General features: G+C 41.2%; 1 protein-coding gene across 6 annotated transcripts in view; it reads right to left on the bottom strand.

Moving 5' to 3' along the window:
- Positions 1 to 296: 296 nt before the first annotated feature.
- SCUBE1 (signal peptide, CUB domain and EGF like domain containing 1) overlaps positions 297 to 10,416 on the bottom strand; it is a 178,979-nt gene continuing 168,859 nt past the window's right edge. For all 6 annotated transcript variants that reach the window (XM_083738725.1, XM_083738726.1, XM_083738727.1 and 3 more), the window contains 6 exons: positions 9,530 to 9,697; positions 8,276 to 8,437; positions 7,289 to 7,486; positions 6,022 to 6,174; positions 4,234 to 4,313; positions 297 to 3,986 (listed from right to left, as the gene is read on the bottom strand). In XM_083738725.1, coding sequence (XP_083594851.1) covers positions 3,834 to 3,986; positions 4,234 to 4,313; positions 6,022 to 6,174; positions 7,289 to 7,486; positions 8,276 to 8,437; positions 9,530 to 9,697 — 914 coding nt within the window. In that variant the 3' untranslated portion in view covers positions 297 to 3,833. The remainder of the gene's footprint in view (positions 3,987 to 4,233; positions 4,314 to 6,021; positions 6,175 to 7,288; positions 7,487 to 8,275; positions 8,438 to 9,529; positions 9,698 to 10,416) is intronic.

Genomic DNA, 10,416 nt, shown 5'->3' with positions numbered 1-10,416 from the left:
ACTTGGCCATTTCATTTGCATCCGAAAAGGAAAAAAGAAAGACGCAAAAACATTGTGAGACATCAGTTCAACAGAGCTGAGGACTAAGGCTATGTATATAAAAGAAGCCAACTGGAAACACATGTAAGCAACAAGGACTGCAACAATTAAATTAAACTCTAAAGGTATTTTCAAAGCCCCCAAACTGACAGGTAATCTATGGTCTTCCCACTACTATTTGAAACTTAATGTTCTTAGACAAGAAACAACTATTCCTTTGACGTTATTCAAGACATGAGAGAAGTATACATTGAAAACTGGTAGAAGTAAAGGTTTATTTCTTTGTGTTGATTCTATATACTTTTGATGCCCTGACTACAAATGTATTAAGTGCTGCCTTACAGCCTTTGGGCAATAATCTTTCAGTTGTTATGTATTGTTCCTTGACTGTATTTGCTTCCAGGCACAGGCCTGAGACACAATGACGTTTGCCCATCTCTTTTCTTTTTAAGCAATCTTTCAAAAGCAATATATTACAGACTCCGGTACAATGTTGAACATAAAGGAGAAGAAATTGTATCATTCACAACAGGCTAGCAGCTATATCATATAAGGGGAGAGGTAGTTTACCCAGATAACTTTCCAATATTTATGTGTATCTGGGAGGCATACACAAGCTCGCCGCCTGTTTCAGACTGCCAAGTGCACGGATGAAGACTTCAGATACAGAATAAGTGTTGAAAGAAGGATTACTTGTTTGTTTCTGTTTATTTAGGAAATGTATAAGCCGCCTTCAGCAGAGGTCTCTTGGGGGGGGGGGTCAATCAAGAAAATAAATCTATACAACAAAAAGTTCAATAGTAAAACAAGATAAACACATGAACAGCAGCAACCAGCAATAAAAGTGGGCAGAACCAGAAAATAGCAGTTAAAACAGCACGATGAAATACTCCGGCAAATTAAAAAACCCCACAAACTTTCTCCAACACCAAAAAATAAAATAAAAAATCAGTCTGGGAGCATGCAAGCATTCCAATGTGGAGATGCCATAACCAAAACAAACCCTGCCTCTGGTCATCTTTGTCATGCACCCTGAACAGAAATGCTCATTAAGCCATTCAAAACCTTTGCTGTGGGAGGTGGAGAATCAGAAATATGGAAAATTAGACAGCAACAGGCATCAAGCGTTTAAACTATTCCACAACAACATTTGAACAAGGGAAGTAGCCTCTGGAGGTCTGCAACCTTTCCTAATCCAGCCCATAGAAGAGGGAAGTAGATTTGAGCACTAAGTAAGTAGCTGTGACTCTAAGGAGAATAAAAGGTAAAGGTAAAAAGGCCCCTAACCATTAGGTCCAGTCGTGACCGACTCTGGGGTTGTGGCACTCATCTCGCTTTATTGGCTGAAGGAGCCGGTGTACAGCTTCCAGGTCATGTGGCCAGCATGACTAAGCCGCTTCTGGCGAACCAGAGCAGCGCACGGAAACGCCATTTACCTTCCCACCGGAGTGGTACTTATTTATCTACTTGCACTTTGACATGCTTTCGAACTGCTAGGTTGGCAGGAGCAGGGACTGAGCAATGGGAGCTCACCCTGTCGCGGGGATTTGAACCGCCAACCTTCTGATTAGCTAGTTCTAGGCTCTGTGGTTTAACCCACAGTGCCACCCGCGTCCCTGATCAGGAAAACTCAGGACACAGACATAGACACACACAAACTGCACACCAACCAGGACAGAGGAAGGTGAACACATGAAAAACCACACTCTCAAAACTGAGGCAATATATTGAATCAAAAGAAAAGAAAAAACGCAAAGACAATGTCCTTAAGACAGTAAGTTGGACCCAGTCACATGGCAGATGCACTGTGGAAGCGTCCGAGGCCAAGCAGAGCGGGTATGCAACACTCGGGACTCGTGTTGGTAAAGCCAGGACACAGCTTTCTATTGACTCCCGAGGCAAGTGCAGTTGACGTGGCACTGGGTGGGGATCTGTTAGCCCTGAAGACTTCCGATCTTAAGCCCGACTCACCACCCCAGCTTGCTTGGTTGGGGAACGCCATGGGAGCTGACCAGCAGAACTGGGTCCCGCTGACAACCTGGGATGAGAGGCAACAGGCCCTGCCAAGCTCAGGCTGAGGACAGGCATGCCTCCACCCCGCCCATTATGCTTTGATCCTACTCAATGCCATTTCTGCACAAGTTGTGGCAAACAGCTGTGTATAACACCGAGCAAGCACAGGCTGCCCACTGGGAGACAGGCAGAAACCTCTCAACCAAAGGGGGCTGGTGGGAAGAGTTAAGAGTCAGTGCCGCGCTTGTGGACCAATGGAGCCAACGGAATGGTCCTGCACAGCACCAATGGCCCACTGCTTTGCCACTCCACTGTCGTGATGCTGTTGCTGGGAGACTATGGCACAGTCCTTCCCCACTGACCACAACTCTTTCAATAATCTGACAGGTGGTAGGCACAACACGGCAAGAATTGGGGGCGGGGGACAAAGTGATGCAAGAGGATTGTTTCTATCCTTTAAACATTGCCATTTGGGTGATGAAAAATGAGGTTGCAAGTAGGTTTTTGAGCCAAGGTTTATGAGCCAGCAATCGATGGATTCAGCATATCGGAAACAACAAAGTAACAACTTCTACCTATTTTAGAGGTTCACCCCCAAACCAGCATTTTCTGCTCTGACTACATCAAAGTCTCTTATCATATGATGTCAAGATTACTCCAAATTTGGGAAACGTACTGTGGATCAACAGCAAAGCCACAATCTGGTAACCTGGCCCCAATCCTGCAACTGAATCACTGCTGAGCGTGGAAGGTGAAAGTTCCACTGGCAGAGATCCCTTTCCCACAGCCTTCCTCACCGCCAGGGCTGCCACCATGAACAAGATCATCACTGGATTGTGACCCATGGTGGGGGTGGGGAGAGACTGGGTTGTCAAGCTCAGACTATATCCACTGAAAGGAATGGTTTTGAGTTAGTCAGAGTCATTATTTTCAATGGGTTAATTGAGAGTATGACTTAGCTGGATACAATTTTATAATGTGAACGGTATTTACATGACCTTCAGATAGCAAACCTAAAGTACCCTCAGACAGAAGTAGTGTACCTATTTAGATTAAGGGCAAGAAAACTGGCTATCCCCCCCCCCCCCGAGTCTCTTCCATCCTATTGAAAAAACATTGGTGAAACCAAATTATCTACAATTCCATAATTGTATCTGCAGGATTAGACACTAGTAGGCTTTTGAAATATTGTGACAGGGCCAACAAAATATTAGAATAATAAACTCACCAATTTTATCCCTACCCTTCTTTGTATTTTTTGGTTTATACCTAGAACAAAGTCTCCACAACCACCAATGGGAAACAATGAAATTTAGATTTCCCCCATAAAATCTTACATATAAAGTTCAAGTGCAATTCAAAATCCAAGTATTAGTTTATACTACACACTCCTTTATATCGTAACTCTTCTTTGCAGGTAGTTTCTTTGACCAGGTTCCTTCCTTGCTCAGAAGAAATCATTTTTCTCTTCTAGAAAAGGTGTAGAGATACGTTCTCTAAAACAAATGCTTTTCAAGAATAAACTAGTGCAGGAATAAATTTGGATCTTCAACCGGGTGCATTCTGGAATCCAAAATGATTTCTTCTTTGAAGTAAAAAAAAAATCCCATTCAAAATATTGGAGATTATAAAACATTATAGTTATTCTTCAATATACAATTTAAGATAAAGACTGCCAATGAGTCTTCAAAATAGCAAAAATGTTCCTACTGTTGAAGACAATACAATATTTGACAGGAACGCAACAGAACATTTTTTTTCTTTTGAAAAGCACTAGGAATCTATTTGTATGGTCGTAGAAATCTGGAAACTTTTGATCTCAGTAGCTTTATAAATGATCTTGGAAACATCTCCTTTGATTCTTGCGCTGTGTACTTGAAATAGTTTTGCGGATGTGCCAATACATCAAAAAGCGCTTTGATCAGTTTCTTGTCCTGTGGGAGACAACAGAAAGAGATAGCAAGCGGGGACAGAGAAAAAGAAAGAGAAAGCGAATGTATATTTTGCATGGCGCCCTCTGCTGAGCACATTTCCATTTTGTACTTCCCCTTTAGAAATTGCTTCTGGCTTCAAGATTCTGCTTTTTAGGAGTACTGCAATCACTTATGCACAGCGTTAGAACTAAACAATGAAAGAAAAATAGCAGCTTGGACATTGCAATTTGAAGAAAAGGTTACTAACTTTTAAAATTTCTTGATGATTTTCTGATGCATATAGACGTCCATCTCTAACAATGTCTTCAATTAACTGTTGATAATCCTCTGAAAAGCAAGCAGCAAGAAGAACAAGTTAGCAACTTTTTACTACCAGATAACCTGACAGAAAGTCTCTAGGGTCCAGGGACTAGTGAGCAGCGCTCAGCTCAAGTTCACAGAAGGTTTTATATACCAATCAGACGACTTTATTATCCTGAACTAAATTGTGTCTCCTGATCAAGCCTCCTTATTTGGTTCAACTCAACCTAAACACGTTGGACACGAGGCAAAGCATATTAGCTGGTTGGTAAGGGAAATAATAGGCCAACCGTTTTATATACATAACTGTCCAGTTCAATGAGAACATAAGGAGGTTGGGGGAAGAGAGAAAACGTGTATGCAAGGTTGTGGGTCAACTCAGAAAATCAAAGTTCTAGGTCAAAATCTCCTCTTTTGTGCAAGCTTCTCTGTTTTCCTTTTTTGGGATTAAATGTGGTTAGTGTTATGTTTAAATGAAGTTTATATCGAAGCATATTTTGCAAACCAGTTCTGTCACAGTCACAAGGAAGAGGTCGAATGCTTCCACTTTCCTCATCATGTCCAAATCAGGGAAACCAGGTAAAGTTGGGCTTGTTCAACAAAGCCAGGATTGAACCATTGTTTTTGATCGGGCTTGTTAACAAACCATAGTTTAATCAGAATTCTCCTACTTCAAACATAATGGGAAACTCTGATTAGCTTTCAGTCTCATCTTTGTAGCTGTGCCAAAGGAGAAAGAGGAGTACATGAACCTGAAACTCAATCCTATAATAATAAACAGTGGTTTGGTGTTATATGAAAAAAAGGACCAATGAGATTTATCCAGATCATTTATTTATTATTTGTTAATTTTATATTCTGCCTTCCCACCAAATGCTGTTCAAGGTGGCTAACTACAATTTAAGTGGCTGGGATAGTTCAGTCAGCAAGAGACTGTTAACTACAGGATTGTGGGTTTGAGCGCCATGTTGAGAAAAAGATTCCTACACTGCAGGGGGTGGGACTAGATGGCCCTTGTGATCCCTTCCAACACTACAATTCTATGATTCTAAAGTACAATACAATACAACGTTTAAAAAAACAAAGACAGGTAAAACATCAATAAACAACAACAATTATTACATATTTACAAATCAGCTTATGGGCCAAAGGCATGTCTAACTGAAAATGTATTTGTGTGCTATAAAAAAGTGATGAGTCTAGTTGGGTCTTCTTTGGCAAGGAGTTCTTAACCCTGGGAGAAACCACCAGAAAGGTATTCTCAAGTTTCCACCCAACGTTTTGTATATATATATATATATATATAAAAAGGGGGGGGCACATTTCTATGTAAATTGAGCCAATGTGTTGAATTTCATTAGCTTGCTATTAGAATTTATGACTTCACTATTAAAACCATTGAATCCAATCAATTCACACAGTAACAACTTAACCAAAGCAAAAGTAGCTGAAAGGTTTTCAGTTGTTAGAAGAAGATATACCTATACCTTTATTAAATAATTATGTATATAGCAGCATGGAAGATAATTACCGGTAACTATAATAAAAACAAACTAATAAATAAAAATAAATACAATTGCTGAAAAATACTGGAACAAAGCAGAAAGGAAAAAAATGTTTGGCCAGCAATATGTTTAAACAGCAGAGGAAAGCCCCCCAAAATATGAGATTAATTTTTATCCTCTGTACTACTTTCCTGCATGTATTGCAGAGATGAGAAAGGGCAGAGCCTCACCATCATATGTTACATAGGGGACTTGGAATCCTTTGCCACTGTTTCCTTCATTTGATTTGAACTGAATCCATAACTTTCGTGACCTGGAAGTGAATGCTATCGGTCTTTCATAGGTCTGGCAAGTTTCATATGTAGTAATAGATGTGGGTGAAGCTGCAAAAGAAAAACAAACATATAGCAGATTTTTTGGGAAAGGGTTAAACACCAGGCATTCCAAACGGTACAATTATCAGTAGAGGAACACGTGAATCTGCCTTGTACCGTTGGAGACCTTTGGGTCTTTCCACCAGTACCATTAGCTCCAACTGGTAGCATCTCCGAGGTCTCTCCCAGCTCTCCTCCTTGAGATTGCTTTGGCTGGATGTGTTGGAGACTGAACCCTGGACTTTCTGCATACAGACATGTTCACTGTCACTGAGCTGAGACCCTTCCCCAATTAGAGATTAGCTGTCTAACCCACAGCCCTGAAGCTGATAAAGGCTGTAGAACTGATGGCAGGCCAAAGGCGCTGGTACACATAAGACCAAATGACACCAATCATGAATCAGAACAGTCTCCTGTTGCATGCACCTCTTTAGGGATTCATTTGGAGCTGGGGTTGGGCAATGGTAATGCTATTCTTAGTGCATGGCTGAATGCTATGAATTAGCAGGGAAATTTGTAACCGGCAGTTCAATCTGAAAAGTTCTCATGGAGGTAATGTGGCAAGAAACAGTTCCAGGGAACGCTCAGTTGGAATAGAAATCAGGAGCAGCTGCCATTTTAAAATATAACTGTGTAAGAGTATGTCGTTTAAATAACATTCTCGACTGCACACTCCAATTTCCTGTCTGCAGAATTTACTGAGTTTAAATAGCAAATATTAGCGCCAGCTCCCCATGTAGTCAGTGCAACCAAGTTGCAAGCAGCCACCATGTAGCACTGAAATAGGTTCAGTTCACTTCTGGCTTAGTTATGAATGTACATTCTCATTAGAGTCGTACCTCAGAAGTCGAATGGAATCTGTTCCGGAAGTCCGTTCAACTTCCAAAACGTTCGGAAACCAAAGCGTGGCTTCTGATTGGCTGCAGGAAGCTCCTGAAGCCAATTGGAAGCCGTGGAAGCCCCCGCTGGACGTTTGGCTTCCAAAAATAGTTCACAAACCGGAACACTCACTTCCGAGTTTGAGGTGTTTGGGAGCCAAAACATTTGAGAACTAAGCTATTCAAAAACCAAGGTATGGCTGTACGTGTTTTAATGCCTTTTCTCGGACAGCAGAACAACTTACCACTTTTCCTCATTACTAAAACATCACCACACTCGTCTTCAATAGGAAGAAATATCTCAGGGACCACTATGAGAATCCGCCTCTTTGGGGGTGGGCTTATATTCCAAATACATTCAACATTTGCTGGGTAATCTCCAGGGTAGTTGGGAGACTCAATGTAGCCAGTGTAGTCTCCGAGTTCTCCACCACACTGTCGATCTACAGGGGAAGGAATGAGAAGAAACTGAGCTATGGACTCTGTGAGCTGCCTAAATAATTTTTCAACGCCCTATTTCTAAAATGGGAATTTTTATGACCTATCTCATAAGCTTGCTCTGAGAATGAAAAGGACGAAGATTGTAACTCATTTTGCATATCAAGAAGTGCCTCATAAATGATTATCAACAACAACTACTACTACAGCAACTTATCTGAGTGACTTGGTGATCTGGATCTCAAAAGTACAAATCTGCCTATGATATCTTCTGAAAGCCTTTATCTTTTTGTGTCCAGATATAGATATATAGACAGGTAATCCACACGTATGCACAAAGAGGACTGCAATGTTTCAGTTTTAAACACTCCAGGCTTCAGACCAGGGGTCCACAAGTGGCATCCATCAGGCTAAATTGGGTCCTTCAGACTGCCATCAAGGGGCAGCAAGGGGGATTTGTGAGGCGAAGCCGCCTTGAGAGGTGCCAGCAGTCTACTCTGAAGGGGTTGGAGGCCATTCCTCAGTGCCTTCCAATAAAGCTAATTTCTGACCAGATATGTAGATTGGTTGAAACTAGTGATCTGTTTAAATTCTGTGTTTTGCCCCTGTCATGTAGGGGCAGTTCCAAAAAAGCAGACTTTCAGGTTTCCTAAATTATGTGTGATTAGTGTGTCACCACACTGTAAAAAAAATAATCAAAAATCAAAATCTTCCAGACAGACTATGACTATATGACCAGGCTTAAGCACTGTCAGTTTATAGACTGCAGCTGTTCACAAGGAAACATGACTTACTTTTGCAGTGTGTAACATTAGTAGAGCCATCAAAATCAGTGCTAGTATTTCCAGGGCAGGTGATGCAGTAGTTCTGACCAAATTCAGGCTGATAAGTTCCAACAGGGCATCTGATACATCTGTGGGTTGTAGAGTTGTAGTAGTGGCCAGGAGAACAATGAACTGTGTAGTATAAAGGCATGTTACATTTTTTCAATATATTACAGGTGAAGACACAAAGAATGGATGGTGCAGTAGACATGTCAGGGTACGGCTACATGCTGCATATAAGGAGCAGAGGGGTCTTGTCAAAAACAGCAGAACCATCTGAGTTCTCCCTGCCTGCCATGCAGCACCTTAAGTCACAGCATCATTTGCAAGAAGAGTTTCCTGGTTAGCTGCTGGCAGTGAGTGCATGGAGGAACAAACCAAAATGACACCTGGACACAAGGCAAGTGGTACTGCAGGAGCCGTTTTTTACAAACTCCTTGCATTTCTTATGAATCCATCTGAACTAAAAGTTTTAGTCTTCTTACTTCTGTTGACCCATTTTTTTTTGGATGCTGCTTTTATAGAGTTGCTGTGGAGGAGTTAAGATAAGGGCAACCCAATAACAGTATTGTTTAGGGAAGTAAACTAGTATAGGCGGGTAGATACTGCCTCAAAGATATAATAACTTGTAAGCAAGCACTGAACAATGCCTGTTTACTATCCAACATACTGAGTTTTAATATCCAGTCTGCTAATTTGTTGTTGTAAATAAGTTTCCTTCAACTTGAAAATAAAATCTTGTCTTATGCCTACAGGTTAACCTGGCTGTTACAGAGAAAACAGAGATTTTACCAGGAATGATTGGTGGCTGCGAAAGGTAAGTGATAATGGTAGCAGTTTCATTCACCACAAAAGGTTACACAGAGGATTTTTAAAAATAATAAATATTATATATATATAGAGAGAGAGAGTGTGTGTGTGTGTGACAGGAGTAATATTTTATATGTACTTTAATATGTTAGATTTAGAGAGGGATTAGTTGGAGGAAATAAATTAAAAATGGTAGTGTGAAAGAAAAATGCTAGGTGGCATTAGGGCAAAACCCTCAAATAACATCTGTTTGTGTGTACAATGGGAAAGAGGGTCTAAAAAGCATTTTGACCAAATCCTTGGCATGAATGGAAGATAAAGGCCGGGGAAATGGCTATATTTAGAATGAAAAGCTCAAGAGGGACAGACTGAGCTCCCAGAAACCCAGCTGCCTATGTCAACTTTAAAACATACCTTTTGTTTCACAGTCCTGAAACGACATTGCGCCTTCGTATTTTGTCACCAGTCCCCCGCCACATGAGAAACAGAGGGTCCTTCCTGGTTCAGACTGATATGTGCCCAGGGGACATAGTCTACAAGGTTTAAAGCCATCAGAAGAAAAATATCCAGGAGAACACTGCCCTAGAAATTGAGAAGTTCTACTGTGTTATTACCTCTCTACGGAAATGCAAAAATATTTTTTTATCAGAAACATTTAGAAATGAAAGTTTTGCCTGCTCTTTCTTTGGTGTAAACTGGAAGTGGTCCTTTGGGATTAAGGGACTAGTCGAAGCTCTCAGATGAGAGATCAGCAGCGCCAGTCACTCTCTGCTTACTTAAATCTATTAAGTGAGCAGTCCCTTTGGTCATCAGTCTGTGAGTGTGTGGACTCTGCAGCTATTGAAACAGGAATGATCTAAACAAGGTCAAGCTCTTTTCAGCCTGACTCTGTGCACATATCCTTTAAAGAAGGCTGAGGAAGGTTTGGCCCTCCAGATGTTGTTGGACTCTAGTTCCATCAACCTTGGCCAGCACAGCTAGTGGTCAAAGATGATGGAAATTGTGCTCCAACAGCACCTAGAAAGTCAAAGATTCCCCAGACATGCTCAAAAGTGAGCCCCATTGAATCCAATGGGACTCATTCCTAGGTAAATGTGCATATCATTGCAGCTGAGGGAGCCATTGATTTCATTGCGACAGTTTTGCACATGCTTAATTGTTTCTCACCATGGGAGCCTTTTGATGTCATCATATTCTTGATTATGAGATAAGTTTCTGGGAAGTCCCAGGCTTTTCCCACACTGATTCTGAACATCAGGTTGTTTTCTACATGGAAAGAGTTTGTTTGTATGGAGTAGCCT

The sequence above is a fragment of the Podarcis gaigeae genome (assembly GCF_964106915.1).
Source record: "Podarcis gaigeae genome assembly, chromosome: 5".
Taxonomy (NCBI): Eukaryota; Metazoa; Chordata; class Lepidosauria; order Squamata; family Lacertidae; genus Podarcis; species Podarcis gaigeae.
This window is presented reverse-complemented; position numbering and strand designations above follow the sequence as displayed.